Below are 18,426 nucleotides of genomic sequence, written 5' to 3'. Positions count from 1 at the left end.
CCTGCTCTCCCAACATGATGTGTGTGTGTGTGTGTGTGTGTGTGTGTGTGTGTGTGTGTACGTGTGTGTGCGCACATGCGTGCATCTGTGTGTGTGTGTGCGTGCATGCGTACGTGCGTCTGTGTGTGTGTGTGCCCTCCAGAGTGTGCCCTGGAGGATGACACCTATGAGGATGGAGCAGAGACCCAGGTGGAGTGTAACCGCTGTGTGTGTGCCTGTGGCAACTGGGTCTGCACCGCCATGACCTGCACTGGTAAGAGACACCACTGACACAGTCACTGACTAGCTACACCACAGACCTACAGACACTCAGAATGGGACTAATCCTTGAAATGAATGCATACAACTCACATTTTCATGCACCCCATCTCACTAATCGGTGTTAATCGCCCTTCATTTTTGTCCCTTTTATCCCTCCCTCTATGTCTCTCCGTCTTCTCTCTCTCTCTCTCTCCCTCCCTCCCTCCCTCTCTCTCTCTCTCTCTCTCTCTCTCAGACAAGGCTGCTGTTGTCGAGGAGACAGCGGAGGCGGGGCAGGAGATGACGGAGGAGGAGTGGAGTCTCCGTGTGGCAGAGCTCAACAAGCACCAGGTCAGTCTGTCAAAGGTCAAAGGTCAAGGCCAATGGAGAGACCATAGAAATATCATTCTCTTACATTCTATGTTACTTTGTTCATATACATCCTATGTATATGGGAGAGACTCTCCAGACAGACAAGAATCTAGTTTGAGAGAAGAGCCAATTCTAGAATTGTTGGACAGATTCCAGCAGTTCTTGACAGGACAATTTTAGAATCTGTCTAGACAGACAAGAATGTTCTAGAATCTCTCTAGACAGACAGAACAGTTCTAGAATCTCTCCAGACAGACCAGAATGTTCTACAATCTGTGTAGACAGGAGGGGTAGTTGTAGAATTTCTTCAGACAGACAGGGACATACTAGAATGTTTCAAAACAGGGCAGTTCAAGTCTGAGTCCAGACACTCAGCTTTGCCAATAAAGCAATTCTCCTGAGTAAAAAGGAGCTCATTGATGGCTATCCTTGTGCAAACCGCGTGATTCAGTGTTTATGTGTGTGTGTGTGTGTGTGTGTGTGTGTGTGTGTGTGTGTGTGTGTGTGTGTGTGTGTGTGCACGTGTGCGTGAGTGCGTTTGGAGTGCACGTGTGTTTATGCGTTTGGCATGCGTGTGTGTAGCTGTAGTTCGACTCACACAGGGAACAGTTCTGGCCGTCAGCCACAGCAGAGTCAGCGAGGTCAACATGTCCTCAGCTCTCCAACAGCCTGGTTTATATGCCACTATAAACAACAGCAGACGTGTTTATATCCCACTATAAACAACAACAACAACAAACATATGGGCCCCCCCCGTGAGAACAATTGCTGTTTTATTCAATGACACGTTTTTGTCACATCATACATTGATTCTACTAAATGGCAGCATATGGTGACAGAGGTCCAATGGGGAGCCCTGAAGGTGATAAGAGCAGGTGTCTTTAAGAGGAACCCAGACTGCTCATCCCTGGTTGGCTCAGGGTGGAGTGGTGTGATATGGACTGACTGTTTGTTGATATCTTGCATTGGCTACGTAACAGCAGTCCCATAACTGTCTTACTCTCTCTTCTCAACCCCCCCACTCCTCCTCCTCTCTCTCTCTCTCTCATAAACTCTCTCTGTCTCTGTCTCTGTCTCTCTCTCTCTCTCTCTGTCTCTGTCTTTCTCTCTCTCTCTCTGTCTCTGTCTTTCTCTCTCTCTCCTCTCTCTCAAACACAGGAAACAGTTGAGAAGATGAAGGCAAGCACAAAGGAGGCCTAAAGAAGGAGAGAAGGAAGGAAAGAGAGACGAACACCACTCTTTCTCCATACTTGATGTACCTTGAGGCCCTGTGCTGTTGCTGAATTTACACATTTATGTTTTGCTCATATGTTAATAATTATAGCCTTTTTTTAAATGATGTGTCTTTTTGTTGATGTTCGATAGATATGGGGCTGTCAAGTGTATCATTTTAGGGTTTCCTTGTGTTCATTACTGTCTTTCTGTTTGATAGTATTACTGCACCCCTGCACTAGGAATGGGGCCACTTTGTTTTAGTTTTTTTTTACTGTTCATTTTTTCAATGTTTGCCTTTAAAGGTATGTATACAATATAGATACAGTATTTGTATGGCTTATGTTACAAATAAAATAAAGTAGTAACTGTTTAGAATGATGACAGGTTAGTGGTGGTAGAGAGAAGGTAACCTTGGAGACACTCTCCTTGTCGTTGTACTTTGGAGTGAAGTAAAGCAAAACAATGTTAATGTGCAAATGCTGTTTAGATTAGGGGGCGTGATGTCATACACTTGACTTTAAGCTCATTGGCTCACAGAACTGCCGTGATACTACTTGACCAATGCACTTCTCCCTCCGTGACGAGCCTAGTTTCAGACTTTAGGTAACTGCCCCAAGTTAGGTTTTAAACAGTGTATGCTGCCATATTTTTTTTTTGACAAATGCTTATATAGTATGTACAGTATGTTATTCACTTGTGATTGCCATGGCTCTCGTGCTGTTTAGTCAGCTCTCTCTGGTGTTGTTTCTAGAGAAAGGAAACCAAGAGGACGTAAGACCAAGATAGAATGTAGAATGGAAGCAACCTGCAGCGAGAACAGACCTGAGCTGACTACAGGATAGAGAGAACTGAAACCAAAGCCTGTCCATGAAGATGTTTGTGTACGAAACCTCCGGGTAAAGCATTACTCTGGACCCAGCAACAACACTATACCTGTACTTTCAAAGATCACTCTAACAGAAGGATTAGCCTCGCTGTCAGCTAAAGTAGCTTAGATGCATTTCTAACCGTGTGTGTGTGTGTGTGTGTGTGTGTGTGTGTGTGTGCAGGTGTGGGTGTGGGTGTTGGCGTGCATGCGTGGGGGGTGGGTGGGTGGGTTTTGGAGAGTGTGTATGCTATTTGTGTGTGGTGTTGAGTGTAGATTTGTTTTGTTTTGTTACATTTTATTTGTCAAAGTCCCACTTGAGAATTATTTGTTGTTATCAGTGCCTTAAAACCCAAACATAGGCCTGCAGACCTAAAGGTTTCCAACTTGTCCTGCTCGCATTAAACCACAATTGGAAATGGCAAAACTACAGTATTCATAGTTAGCAGAATGTTAGTAGAAATTGAGTGCTGAGTTTTATCCTTGTTAAATGTTTGTGCAGATGTTGCATAACTAGGTTCAAACTAGGCCTTTTTTCTAACAAAAAGGAGTACAGTCTTTAAGGAGTATGTATGCCAATAAAAAAACCATACAATCTACCAGATGTCTCAGTTATGTGTGTGTGTGTGTGTGTGTGTGTGTATGTGTGTATGTGTGTGTGTGAGTGTGTGTGTGTGTGTGTGTGTGTGTGTGTGTGTGTGTGTGTGTGTGTGTGTGTGTCTGTGTGTCTGTGTGTGTCTGTGTGTGTGTCTGTGTCTGTGTGTGCGTGCGGGAGAGAGAGTCCCTAACAAAAAATAAAGAAAAATCCAAATCACACATTTAAGATACACAGCTTTGGCAGGCACTTACACAAATACATACTGTATCACTCTATCACCTGTGACTCAGGGTGAAGAGAATGAATGCGGCAGGCCCTAGAACCTTTTGAATAATGATGGTCCATATTTGTTAACTTGTGGAAAGTTCTATTCTAATCTATGTTGTCAAGGATAACTTTATAGATCACACATAGAGCACATGTGTTGGGGGTGTAATAACGGCCTGTGGCCGATGGGTAAATGCTATGGTCACTTTTACATATCTTTCTGATTCATGTCTCTTTCTGATTCCACTCACATACTGAGGGTCTTGCATAACGCAACACTAGAGCATGGTTGCATAATAGCCATGGGAGAAAGGGCAGTGTCCACGAGGTTCACGCAGCCAACAGCACATTCAGCTTTCTTTTGACGACGCATGCATGCAACTAAAACGGAAAAATCGTGTATACATGCATGAGTTTGAACAAATGCGCAACAATAGACGTTTGTTTAGACACTTTGTTGGTTTAATATTGATCAGACTGGGGGAGACAATGTATCGCCCAATGAACGGGTTAAATACAGTTAGGGCGGAGTTACTCTGGTCGACCAACCCCGCAACATGTACCACAAATAGTTCACCGTTCAACAGTCGTTCTGTCAATTGTGCCAGCCATGTTCTGGCACATTACAGAGCGCACATTATACACAACATAATTTAGCCGAATGTAAGTTTCTGACCCAGATTTTTTAATGAGATGCGGTTGCAGTACATGTTCAGGGAATAGATGCGTTGGAGACATCACCGCTCCCCACGGTTCGTCTTTGCGAGGAATGTTGATTTGAACCAGACGGCAAAACCCAGGGGCCGACGGACTCCTTCCTTCGGGGAGCCATTTACAGATACATTTCGACCACCGCTTTTTGTTCTAAATATTGAAGTACACCACCCAACTGCGAAAATGGAGGTGTATGAAGGGGCCGGACACGGAGAGGGTGTTTTGGACTTGTCGCGCTTGAATCTGAACAATTTGAGCCTGGTCAATGTCAGCGACGAGCGGAAGAGGGATACCAAACAGCTGTATCTGAGTTTCAACCGACTGGCCTCGCTGTCCGATTCGGTCTGCCTCTTCTCCAATCTCGAGTTCCTCGACATCAGCAACAACGGACTATCTGTCATCTGTGAAGACCTAACGCGGCTGACCAAGCTAAGGACACTTATAGCCAAGAATAACCGACTGGACGAATTCTCAATTCCCAAGGAGTTCGGGTCCATGCCATTGGAGGTGTTGAACTTTAGTGGGAACCGATTTGAGGAGATGCCAGCTCAGTTCATGGAGTTGCAGCGGCTACAATCGCTCTCTCTCGGGGGAAACAGACTCAAAAGTATACCCGGAGAGATAGAGAATTTAACCAGGTATGTCTGATAAGATCAGATCCGCAACCACTCCGACCTAGTGACAGTTTAGCGTTATGAGAATGTAACACCGTCCATGCCTGTAGACTACAATGTTTCAATGTACATCAATGGTTGCAACACTGTGAAAACGATCTGAAAGAATTACAATAGCCAGCTGACCAAGGTCAGTGTCGCTGTCAATGCTGCGGATTGCGAGTTCAGTGGGTACAGGCCCGCTTAGCTGCCAATACACGGGGGTGGGATGTGACGACTGGACTAGTGCCATCAGCGCAGGGTTGTGTCACTAGGAAACGCCATGCCATGGCCGCATATAATGCCTTCATTGTATTGTCAGTATACGCTTCAGTTTGCAACATATCCTCAGCAGTAGTGTTGCTGTATGAAAACTTATTGCAAAAAAACCCATCACGTCATGTGACCCTGCGCCAGGTGTTGTTGAGAGAGTTATCATTTTTTTTAAATTAGAGACAGACTGTCTTTTTTTCTTGGCGAGAGAGAGAGGGTGAGGGGAGGGGGAGACTGCTGCTCACTGCTGAATCAACCCATAAACATCCATTAGGATGATTGCCTCATCTACCACATGCTCACACACACACACACACACACACACACACACACACACACACACACACACACACACACACACACACACACACACACACACACACACACACACTCATGCCAAGATTGTAGTTGTAGAGTGTAGTTTTGTTGAAGGGGAGGTCATCTTTGAAGTAGTTCTCCTTATCATGCCATGTCAGCCAGGAACAGGTCACAGTGTCCCACCAGGAGACACTAAATATCAACTCAAACTTTTTCCATCCTCCCTCGCCAATTTTTTTTTTGGTGTGTTCCAAGTTCTAATTAGTGGGGTATAGAATGGGAGGGGGTTAGAAGTACACAGAGGGCCCACTTCAGTTTCCCACAGGGAAGGAAAGGGAGACTGAGAATCCAGAGGGTTCATTCAGTTTTTATTGGATGTTTTTTATTTGAAAGGTGTTCTTGAAAGGCCATTTTATGTTTGAAAGGTGTTCTTGAAAGACCATTTTATGTTTGAAAGGTGTTCTTTTCTTGTGGAGGGCATACAGTAGTACAATAACAGTACGTATGCTCACCCTCGGACACAGAGCCTTTCAACCTAGCTGCCTCTCTCTGGCCCCCCTACTCTCTCACTCTCTCTCCACTTACCCTCTCTCCTGTCCTTCTCTCACTCTCTCTCTCTCTCCCTCTCTCTCCACCCTCTCTCTCGGTCTCTCCCTCTCCTTTTCTCTCCCTCTCTCCACTTACCCTCTCTCCCCTGCTTCTCTCTCTCTCTCTCTCTTTCTCTGTCTCTCTCACACGACTCAGCTCTCCCTCTCCCCTTCTTTCCTATCATCAATCATCACAGGAACCATATGTGAACCTTTGCTCTAGTGAAGAGTTTGTGAAAAGAGGGTCTCTTTTACTGTGCTTTAGTCCTGGGTTTGATCTGAATCAAGTAGAACTTCTAGTTTGATGTTGTTTGATTGAAATGACATGTTTCAGATATCAGTGATGGGAAGTTAGATAGATAAAGAGTCAACGTCATAAAATAAACATCAATGACAGTCATGTAGATCAGTGGAACGGGTCATGGGTTAAAACAAACAGTTACACAGTAGCCCATTTATTAGTTAGCAGAGGGCCGATAACCAAAGATAAGTGTGTGTGTGTGTGTGTGTGTGTGTGTGTGTGTGTGTGCCTGTGTCTGTGTGTGTCTGTGTCTGTGTCTGTGTGTGTGTGTGTTTTTCAGCAGGAATAGCTAACCAACTCTAATCCCGTTGGCTCACTATTCACTGGTTTTATTGCAGCTTTTTCTTAGTAACAAAACAAGGAAAGAGGTCAAGAGGAAATCTGATACTATATTTGGCAACACTTTCATATTCCCTTTCAGAGAATAACACATGTGGTAAATACATAAATAATAACATAAAAAATGTATTACTAGGTAATAGGAGCAAGCAGGCTGTGCCTGTGTATACTCTATGCATGAGTAATGGTCACCACTAGGCTTCAGTGACAACACCTACGTCTTGCTGTGGCAGGTAGGGACAGTTAGTTACTCTAGTGATGTGGCAAGGCCCTCATTGTCAGGTGGTGAGGTACCAGTTCCAGGGGGAAGGTGCCCTGACTCCATGCCAGTGTAGAATACAAGCTGTTCTCACGATGAGGGTGTGTGTGTGTGTGTGTGTGTGTGTCTGTGTCTGTGTCTGTCTGTGTCTGTCTGTCTCTGTGTCTGTGTCTGTGTCTGTGTCTGTGTCTGTGTGTGTGTGTGTGTGTGTGTGTGTGTGTGTCTGTGTCTGTGTCTGTGTCTGTGTCTGTGTCTGTGTCTGTGTGTGTGTGTGTGTGTGTGTGTGTGTGTGTGTGTGTGTGTGTGTGTGTGCCTGTGGTATCCCTCCAGACAGAGGGGATTGATATGCCCCCCTGAATGGTTCCTTTAGACCCACAGACACCAAGGGGTGGGGGGTGGGGGGGGGGGGGGGGCTGCTGCTGCTCAGGCACCAAAGACACATAATGGCCTCTCCTCTCTCTCCCTGTCGCTGTGTCATCAGTTCTACTGCTGGGCAGACAGGCTGACTGCTCACTTTCACTGTCAGGCCATCCCCCCTTTCACTCCCTCTATCTCTCTATCCCTGGTGCTCCCTCTGTTCCCATCTCTCCGTATCCCCCCCACTGTGTTTCCTCCGTCTTTCTTTTCATTCTTTTCGTTCTCTCTGTCATAGGGTTAGGGTTAGGGTTTGTATGGCACCTTCTCCTTCCCTCCTCAGTGTGTCTCTGCTGTTCAGGGCTGGATGCTTACAGTGTCTTGTACACTACACAGTTTGGAAGGTGTCTGGGACAGTGCACACACACTAGGGAGACACACACACACACACACATTTAACAATAACATTCTCTTGTTGATGCATGTTATTGTCAGTGGTTTGTCTCAGGTGACGTGCACAGTTAGTCATGTATTTTTCCAGTGAAGTGTTGCTCCATTTATTTTTGGGAAACTATGCAGAACTGCACGACATGCACATCTTCCTGGAAGAGGACCCACCACTACCGCTACCACACGTGCACGCACGCACGCATGCACGCACGCACGCACACACACACACACACGCACACACACACACACACACACACACACACACACACACACACTAAAGCTAAAGATAGAGAGAGCTCCCAGCAACTCTCTGTGGTATGTGTATAGTGAGTGTTTCTCTGGTTTCTTCTTTGAAACAGTTGTCCTGGCAGCCTGGGTCCATTCCTTACAGTAGTCTACACACACCTGTTAGAATCTGTCGCCATGGGCACGGCGGGCTCTGTGTATGAGACCTTTCACCCAGTTAGGTAATTCACAGACAGCATCTAAGTCCACACTGAGGGTCCCAGTGAGGCAAGTGGCCTTGAAAGAGGGCAGTATCTGAGATAGTGTATCACAACAATCCGGTTTCGACTGCTTTGTGCTACTCTACTGTAATGTAATGTAACGTGTCTTGCTGCATGTAAACACACTCTCTCTCTCTCTCTCTCTCTCTCCCTCTCTCTCAGTCTGGAGCTGCTGTATTTGGGTGGTAACCTCATCACCTCCATTCCTCCTGAGCTGGCCAACCTCCCCTACCTCAGCTACCTGGTCCTGTGTGACAACCGCATCCAGAGTGTTCCTCCACAGCTCACCAGGTAACCACAACACAACCACACTACTATAACCTAACCCTAACTCAACCACATCCAGAGTGCACCTCCCTAGGTAATCATAACACAACCACACTACTATAACCTAACTCAACTGCATCCCAGGCCACCAGGAAACCATAACACAACCACACTACTATAAGCTAAGCTGAACCGCGTCCCAGGGTGTTTCTCCTCAGCTTACCAGGTAACCAAAACACGAAGCAAAATCCATAACCTAACCCCCGAACTCACCAGCTAACCACAACCGAACCGTAACCCAACCACAGTCGAGGTATCAGTCTGTAATAAATACACTATAGAACCATAACACGTCTCCCCCGTCTCCCCCGTCTCCACCTCTCCCTCTCGTCAGGCTCCACTCTCTGCGCTCCCTCAGTCTCCATAACAACCTGCTCACCTACCTGCCCCGTGAGGTGCTCGGCCTCGTGCGCCTGCAGGAGCTCAGTCTCCGCGGCAACCCGCTGGTGGTGCGCTTCGTCAAGGAGATGAGCTTTGACCCCCCGTCACTGCTGGAGCTGGCCGGCCGCACCATCAAGAGCCGCAACGTCCCCTACCTGCCCTGCGACCTGCCCTCCCACCTGCTGCACTACCTGAACCTGGCCAGCAAGTGCCCCAACCCCAAGTGTGCTGGTAGGCCACTGCCCTCTCTTAGGTTATTGGGTGGGGTGTGTGTGTGTGTGTATACACGTGTCTGTCTGTCTGTCTGTCTGTCTGTCTGTCTGTCTGTCTGTCTGTCGAATGTGTGAGTATACATGTGTGTGTGTGTATGTATGTGTGTGCGTTTTTCTGTGCCTGCCTGCCTGCCTTTATATTCTCTAATAATAATAATAATAATACATGTGTAATATTGTGTGTATTGTACTTCAGTGTGCTTACCCTGGCCTCTGCTCTCTCTCTCTCTCTCTCTCTCTCGCTCCAGGTGTGTACTTTGACTCGTGTGTGCGCCACATCAAGTTCGTGGACTTCTGCGGGAAGTACCGCCTGCCTCTCATGCACTACCTGTGCTCCCCGGAATGCACCTCTCCCTGCAGCTCCAACCCGCAGAGCGACGCAGAGTCAGAGGACGAGATCAGCGTGCCCGCCGACCGCCTGCAGAGGGTGCTCCTGGGATAGCGGGAGTCGCGTAACCCAGAGCAACAGCCTCCGAACTCAGTCCCGTGTCTCTGTGGTTGGGAACGATGGGGAACTCTGACCCTCTTTGCTGCCTGGTCTGTCTCTGTGTGTGTCTCCAGAGTGATGCAGAATGCTTACACACACATGCACGAACACACACACATACACACACACACACACACACACACACACACACACAGTGACCTCTCTGCCACCGTTGTCCGATCATGGACATCATGGTTCCATGTCCAATGCCTGTAGTGGGATGTACCTTGTAAACCCATTGGCCCAGCTGTCTGTCTGTCTGTCTGTCTAAAACTGGAGGGGACAAATGACACACACAGAGAAAGTATCAAAGACACGGCCCTTCTCCCAATCCGCTCCTATCTCCACCCCCTCTGATCAGGAGACTGGGCTGAACGGTTCCTCTGTGAAGGATGTCCCCTCTGTCACCCCCACATGTCACATGACAGATCACCGATGCTCTGGGACGTTGAGCAGACTGCCGTAAAACGACTGAGCATTTTCAGATTCATGCCTGTTGGTTTTCCATGGGTGGAAAGTGTTGGTTTCATATGAGAACATGAGAGGGCAGTACAATCCAGAAATTTGCCTTGACCGCGTGAGCCATTGAAGCATTCTCCTGATTCAAGCACATTGTTATTGCCCCTCTCCTGAGAGAATGAGAGAAAGTCAGGAAGTGAACAATGGGAGATTGTGTTTTTTGACTGAAAACAGAGAGAGTGTGTGTGTGTGTGTGTGAGTGAGTGACCCCTGTGCTCAGTGAAAGCTTTTGTTTCCTTTTTGACAGGAAGTGGATCAGAGTCTGTATGAATCACTCATACAATACGCACACACACTCACACTCACACTCACACTCACACTCACACTCACACACATATTCACTGTGAAGGGAGAAAACCAAACTTATCCGGCAAAATACAATGAGAGTATGTTCTATGTTTGTATTTCTAAGTCCAGACATATACAGATCTATGTAATAATAGATATACCCTACAACACGTTTGTGTGAGATGTTCTTTGTGATTGGTGTGGGAACATCTAGTGTAGAAAATCTGGATCCAGATGTTCCCAGAAGGTGTGCGTTCAAAGTAAACAGGAGGTACACGAGTCGGCCTTTTCTAAAAAGCCCTTTTATGTTTAGACTAAGCCAATGCTCCTCCATTGTTACAGTACCAGGTAGAAGTGCTCATCCTGTATGTGTAAAGTGCCTTACTGATGAACCGGAAGAGAGGAATTAAAAAGAATGAAACGGGGGAAAAAAGGAACATGACATTTGAACCCTGAAATGTGACAATTCATCATTTTTTTTTTATCTTTAGTCCTTTTGTTTTCCCCTTAAAAAGTGATTTTTGCGTTCATGATCTTAACCACGATGATGTGAAAATGAAGCAATCTCCTTTGTAACAACAACAACATGTACTGCTTTTATACCAATCCACCGTTCTACTGCCAACATACACTAATACAGTGCTTTCATTGAAGATGACTTACTGAATATAGTACTTATGCAGGAGATGACCTCTAGGTCAGTACTAAATATGTGCACTTTTACCCACTCATATAGACTGTACAGTATATAATATCCTTAATAAAGATTGATTTTAATGTCTAAGAAATGAGTGTAATGTCTTTTATATACTTGCCCTCTACAGTGTAATAGTGGTGTCTGTGTGTGTCCAGTAAGCTCTTAAACAGTCAGCTGATATGTTCTCTTGTCTGTTTGGAACTGAGGTCGGAGTTCACAGTTCATATCCAACAAGTAAATACATCATTGTTTGCTATGTGTAGTATAGTCAGCTGTGTACTTTGTTTGTTTGCTTATAGCAAAAATGACAACAATGAATTGCCACAGTATCTTTCTCCACATTTGACGGCTAGACTGTTGACGGTTTGAACTGTGCCAAACCGTGTGTGTGCTTGCGTGTGTGTGTGTGCTTGCGTGTGTGTTGGTGCGAGCGCGCGCGCGCGCGTGTGTTTACATGAGCGCGTCTGACCGTTTTGTTTCAGCCATTGGAAGTTTGAATGGTTGTGTTCAGGTCTGCTTCATTTGCATATGAACGTGATTGCATGACTGTGGTTGAATGGCAGAGAGACCTCTTCTTTAACCCAGCACTAAGAGATGCCAGGGGGAGTGCATTCTGCCTCTCTCAATCAGCAGATCCCTTCATACACCGCCAAGACCGAGTGACACAAACCGCTCTGCCTCTCTCTCATTCTCTGTCTTTCTCTCTCTCTCTCTCTCTCTCTCTCTCTCTCTTCTTTGCTTCTTTCTTCCTCTCGCCTGAGCAGACTGGCCCGTTCTTTGACTGCTTTGAGGGACAGATGTTTTGTTTGTTTTTGTATCGTCTGTTTGCCCATGTTTCAAACGCCCGTTCAGAGAGCTCAGCGCTCTGTACCTGTCTGTCTCACTGAGAGTGAGGTTCTTTCAGGCCTTTTTTATTTTCTCACCCGTCTCTATTTACATTGCTTCTCTCTCTCTTCCAAATCGATTGCTCTATCTCTCTCTGTCTCTCTCTCTCTCTCTCTCTCTCTCTCAGACAGACAGACAGACACACACACACACACACACACACACACACACACACACACACACACACACACACTAAAGCTAAAGATAAAGATAAAGAGAGAGAGAGCGTCATGGTGGTTCCTTGTCCCAAAAGAACCCCTCTACAGCCCTCTACTGTATATTACATCAGTGTGTGTGTGTGTGTGTGTGTGTGTGTGTGTGTGTGTGTGTGCTCATGTGTGTGTTGTGTGCGAGGCTGGTGGAGGTAGAAATCATTGTAATGCATGGAATGAGGATTTCTACCTCCAGCAGCCTCCCCTGGTGTGTGTGTGTGTGTGTGTGTGTGTGTGGGTGGGAGCATGCTTTGTGCTGCTAGCTGTTAGCAGCAACTTGAGACAGAGACACACGCCGGTGCGGCCATGATGAAACTGACCCAGCAGTGAATGAACGGACTCACAGCGAGGGAGAGAGCAGTCAGTCAACTGTCAACTCTCAGGCAACACAGCACAGCTCAGGAGTCTGGATTTACTCATCATTACTTCCAACTAAGAATTCAGAATGCTGTATGTAATGTTTGGCTATGTAAGTAAGTAAGTAAGTAAGTACGTCACTTGGTCGTTTTAGGTCTCTCCCACCCACTCTTTGTCCATCAGCAGTGAATGGAAGTGGGCAACTCCATATCAACAGAGCAGAAGGGGGACTGAGCCCATCGGAACCACCTGAGTAAGGTAAACACTAACTGTGTGTGTGTGTGTGTGTGTGTGTGTGTGTGTGTGTGTGAGAGAGAGAGAGAGAGAGGGAGAAAGAGTACACTACACTGTGTGTGTGTGTGTGTGTGTGTGTGTGTGTGTGTGTGTGTGTGTCGGGGGGGGGGGGGGGTGTGATTGATGTTTGGCATTAAGAGTTTCAGAAGGGCACCATTCTCTGCCCTGTTAATGTTCTATACAATGCACAGTACAGGGGATCAGTGGATGAAAGAGCAGGGTGGTTGGACATGAGGGGTTTTACTACTCTAAGCCTCTTATCACCTTCGGTCAGGGCACTCATTCATATCAGCTACCCTCAACACTATGGCCAGTGTGTGCGCGTGCCCTTGACCGACATACTTACCAGACACACATGATGAACTACACATCCACACAACACACTCTGGGAGCACACAAGAGTCACACACTCCAGACCCCAACAATCAGACCTTGTCCTGGGATTAGGGAACCAGCTAATCGGCCTTCTCAGTGCCGCCTCGCTGCCCCCCTGGTGAAGTGGTGTGGCGGGGGGCACGAGGAGAAGGAGAGAGGGGCAAGGGTGTGTGTGTGTGTGTGTGTGGGGGGGGGGGGGTTGGATTACTGTCCACTGTTATGTAACTGTGTCAGATCACCATGGTGAGGAACAAATCAGACTAATCAAAACTCAGTGCACGCCCTTCTCTTCCCCAACCGTCTGATATCTCCCCTGACTCCTCCTCTGTCTGCACGGGTTCCTCTCTTCCTCTCTCTTCCTCTCTATCTGCAGACTACTCATTCCTCCCCCTCTCCCTCTCCCTCACCCCTTCTTTCTCTCTCTCCCCTCACAGATCAAGCCTCCTCTTCTCCTCTGTTTTTAAAAGATGGGGCACTTTGATTATGTAACTGATGTATATGCTGTGAATACTAGTGGATCAATCAGAGGAGGCTGGTGGAGGCAGAAAGGACAGGCTCATTGTAATGCATGGAATGGTATCAAACATGCATATTTGATACCATTCCTCATTCCATTCCATGCATTACAATGAGCCCATCCTCCGATTTCTGCCTCCACCAGCCTCCCCTGGGTGAGGTAGTCCTCACTTGCGTGCGATTGCAGCCTCAGGAGAAACTATACAGTACATCACAGAGAACAGATAATCCAGGGCCACAGCAGCCCATGGAAGTGTTGCAGTGTTGCAGAGAGAGTTGGGAATTGAGCAGGGAGCGTACAGTACATTTAGCGGGCAGACCTGGACATGTCACTAGGGATGGTCCTGTTCTGGGCAGGACAGGGCGGGGTGGGGGTTGGGGGATGATGCCAGGCTCTGAGAACAATCCATTTCCGCCCCCACCAAAGCCTGTGGATTAGGGAGTGGAACCCACCGGAACCCTGGCTCGTTCTGGAATCAATGCAGCACAGGAAATGGTTTTCTGCTACAGCAGGAAATGGTGCCTCTGGATTTCGAATTGTATCAACAAGGATTTTGCCTTTTTACTTTGCTTTGTTTGTTTTCTCTTTATTTGGTCTTCTGCCCTACGTACTGTATATGTCACAGCAAGCTGACATGCATTCATTTCCATTGTATGATAATCACTGTTTTGTACAGAGCTGTGTGTTTGATACCATTCCTCATTCCGTTCCATGCATTACAATCAACCCTGTCCTCTGATTTCTACCTCCACTGGTGTCCAGTCTCCATTGATGTTTGATCTTCAACCCATGATTGCCTTATGCTGAGCAACACGCGTCTCTCCTTAACTCAAGCTGTCTAACTAACTGCTATCCTAATGTTCCTGGATTAAATATTTACACACCTGGTAACCCGAGTGTTGGCGAAGTCCACCTGCTTTCAGGCCTCTCTACCTGCCTTGAACATGATCTTCGGGGGAACCTGATAGGGATCTCCACACAGTGGATGAAACTGAGACGACTCCATGACTTTCAGAGCTTCCATAGGAGGCTAACGTTGACAGTTGACATCTGAGCTCAGAGGTTAAGACGTTGAGGTCAGAGTTTATAGTCTGGTTTGTGTTTGGGACCAGGGGAGGCTGGTGGAGGTATAAATCGGAGGACGGGCTCATTGTAACACATCGAACGGAATGAGGAATGGTATCACACAAAACACACGTGTTTGATACCATTCCTTATTCTGTTCCATGCATTACAATGAGCCCGTCCTCCGATTTCTACCTCCACCAGCCTCCCCTGGTTGGGACTCACCCTCTGTAGGTCAGCATTTCATCATTTTGTAGATGTAGGAGTTGACGAATTGTCCACTCCACATAGTCAATGTCATACCGTATATACTGTAGATGAGAGCTTTGCTGATTGTGCGTTGCTGAGCTTTGCTGACTGTGCCATGACCAGACCATCTATAATCACGTGCCAAGTGGTTGCAAAGTTGCCATTGGTTGTCAGTCTGTTATCAGCAGCAGGTACATGCTGTTTTGCTTATCATGGTGGTTGTGAACACTTTCTGAGATGATGATAAAGGTCTACTGGGTTGGAGAGACCACAGGGAAATTACCAACAAGTGACAAAAGGCCAGCATGAGAAAAGGCATTTCCCTATGGTCTCCTGATAAGAGTGAACAGCGCCACCTGCTGCCATTAAAGCATACTACCACACTAAGTGGGGAGACCTGCTCATGGATCTGACTGAATATCACCGGTAGACCAGTGGAGGCTGGTGGAGGTAGAATGGAACAGAAACAAGTTTGATACCATTCCTCATTCCATACCATGCTTTACGATGAGCCCCGCCTCAGATTTCTGGCCCCACCAGCCTCCACTGCGGTACACCTACCTACCACCTCTCATAGGTATCGAATATTATAATATAACACACTCCCTCTGCTCTCTCTCTCTCTCTCTCTCTCTCTCTCTCTCTCTCTCTCTCTCTCTCTCTCTCTCCTTCTCCTACACACTGTGGACGTCACTCAAGTTCCATTGGCCTGATGCTCCCTCTGATAGACGGGATCTGCCCCAGGCTACCAATATGTTTCCATTCCTGATAACGACCACACACACACCTACTGCAGGAAGGAAGGAAGGCAAAAGCAGGAAACTGTGGAAGAACTGTGTGTGTGTGTGTGTGTGTGTGTGTGTGTGTGTGTGTGTGGGCTTGCAACTCTGGGAATGTCTTATCTTCTACATGGTGAACATACATCTACTCTCTCTCTCTCTCTCTCTCTCTCTCTCTCTCTCTCTCTCTCTATCCCTAAACACAGCTGTCAGTACCGGTGACACTCCCTTGTCAGGAATGACACCGCGTGTAGGCTCACACCGTAAATCTCCGTGACGTTTTAATAACACCTTTATGATTAGCGCCGCCTATGGAACAAGCACTGAAATATTTGGGTTTGGCTGCGCGCACAGGGAAAAAAAGTTTTACAATGGCTTTTTATCTTTCTTTTTTTACTTTATAGTATCATTGTACAGTAGGCCTACTAGTCACCCTCTCCCCCCCTCCCACCCTCACTATCTCCATCAACCTCGCGCGTAATGGAGCGAGTCAGATGAATAACAAAATGTGTGTATCTTTCCATTGAAACTCAATTCAATATTATTTATTTGCACAGTGAGCGCTGACGCCCCTCATCTGCCACCCTGTCCCACGCGCCACCCAGTCCCCTGGGGCACTGCGTTGTCACAGTAGCGTGTGTGGTAGTCGCATCGTGTGACACGGTGGTTAGGAACTCAGATTAAGTTGATAGAGAAGATAATGCCGTGTTCGTTGACGCCAGAAAGCAGCTCTATGGGCAACAAAGTCATAACCATGACTTAACATGACCATTCATAACCGTTTCTTAATTAGTAATGTCCTTACTTTGATCATCGTTAATTTGTTTCGTTCTGTTGTGACGCTCAGATAACCTTGACTCGTCTAGCCTACGGGCCTCGGTTGAGTGGGTGAAACTATCACAGACACCAACCGTCCTAGTAGTCCCCGCACGCTCGAGGTTCTCTCTGCAAACAATACACACCCACACCGCTTCTGCGCTATCCACTAATTATGGCGCACACACACACACACACACACACACACACACACACACACACACACACACACACACCTCCCTCCAACTCTCCCACTCTCTACCTCCCTCCCATGCTCATGAAAAGTGGATGCAGCCCTGACTACTTGTTCTCAGTGACACCAGGACATTATTTGGGATAGCTGTGGAGAGTTGGCAAGGGAAGGATGATAATTCACTATATTGTCCCTCTAGTTGGAGGGTTTGGAGATGGTACCAAGTCTTAGTGCTAAACTTCACCGGATAATTCGTTTCACTTCATAACTCCCACGATGGAGCGAGGACAGCGACTAGGCGTCAGGACTCTCTACGCGCCCTTCTGACATCCGTCGCTGGGCATTTAGACCCCGACACTGCCTCAGGTTCGTGTGCTTTCTTTTCATTATTCTAACATCGACTCCCCCGGTCGATGTGCGTTATCTTCGGGCAGTCTACAAACGGAATAACACCGGATTCTTCCGCGTGTCTCGGGTGGCTGCTATGCTGATAAATGAATAGATCCATAATTAAATATTGGGAAGCTATACTTTCAGCAGCAACGTTTATTTTGTTCAAACATGATTTCATTGGAATAGCTTACAGGCTTGCATTGTAGTCTATTCCTAGTTTAAATCAATACATCTAGAACAATGTATTGATATAAGCAGTAGGCATATAGCCTATATATTTCGGAACTAAATACATTTCCAGTGCACCCCTGTAGCTTTCCAAGACAATTGCATAGACAGTTATGGTCTGTAAGTCTAACTATCTGAGGGTAGGAGACAAAAATAATTTGAATTTGAATTGACAGTGTAATTTTAGGGTTGGACTAAAGGTGGTTGGATGACTCATTTATGAAACAGACGGATGGAGAAAACAAATTACAACCGTTTAATTTAGGATTTTGTGGGCCCTATTCCCATCTAAAGACTGACTTTAGGCTACACTTATACAACTATAACATACCATTAATTTTCTCTGACACAAGTATTCAGACCCTTTGAAAGTTTTCATCTTGTGTTGCTCCAGAGCCTGGATTTCAAAACACAATAAATTGTGATTGTTTCCCACTGATCTACACAGCCTACTGGACGCTTTCAAAGGGAAAAATTAAAATGTAATATATTAAAAACGAACACAGAGAAGACCTGTTTGCATAAGTATTCAGACCCCTTGCTGTGGCTCTCCTAAAATCAGCTCAAATACAAAAATATCTTCTCTACATACCTATAACTTACTCTATATGTTGAATTGAGACCATCTGAGTAGTGAAGGGTAATAGTTCATGTGATTTCAGAATGAATACCCAGGGTCCCTGATTTGAATAGGAATCAATTCCACACCCTGTCCATTAGGCTGTCACTTAAGCACATTTCTCGATTGATCCTACCAAACTTCCTAGTCCCTGCCGATCCC

The 18,426-nt window shown here is 46.5% G+C and overlaps 2 protein-coding genes across 2 annotated transcripts in view; both read left to right on the top strand.

Annotated features, from left to right (window-relative positions):
* The window catches only part of LOC310812781 (follistatin-related protein 1-like), a 21,673-nt gene extending 18,770 nt beyond the window's left edge, over nt 1-2,903 (top strand). Inside the window, exons 9-11 of the mRNA XM_083681483.1 lie at nt 143-253; nt 497-591; nt 1,771-2,903. Of these exons, the coding sequence (XP_083537609.1) occupies nt 143-253; nt 497-591; nt 1,771-1,812 (248 nt within the window). The 3' untranslated portion in view covers nt 1,813-2,903. The remainder of the gene's footprint in view (nt 1-142; nt 254-496; nt 592-1,770) is intronic.
* Nucleotides 2,904-4,165: 1,262 nt separating this feature from the next.
* LOC310812927 (leucine-rich repeat-containing protein 58-like) lies at nt 4,166-11,315 on the top strand. Its single transcript, XM_083681687.1, has 4 exons — nt 4,166-4,909; nt 8,474-8,602; nt 8,973-9,250; nt 9,540-11,315. Exons 1-4 carry the CDS (start codon nt 4,281-4,283, stop codon nt 9,731-9,733), a joined length of 1,230 nt encoding a protein of 409 aa, XP_083537813.1. The 5' UTR covers nt 4,166-4,280; the 3' UTR covers nt 9,734-11,315.
* Nucleotides 11,316-18,426: the final 7,111 nt, after the last annotated feature.

The sequence above is a fragment of the Argentina silus genome (genome assembly GCF_951799395.1).
Source record: "Argentina silus genome assembly, chromosome: 12".
NCBI classification, from domain to species: domain Eukaryota; kingdom Metazoa; phylum Chordata; class Actinopteri; order Argentiniformes; family Argentinidae; genus Argentina; species Argentina silus.
The sequence above is the reverse complement of the archived record's forward strand: the minus strand, read 5'-3'. Positions and strand labels throughout refer to the sequence as shown.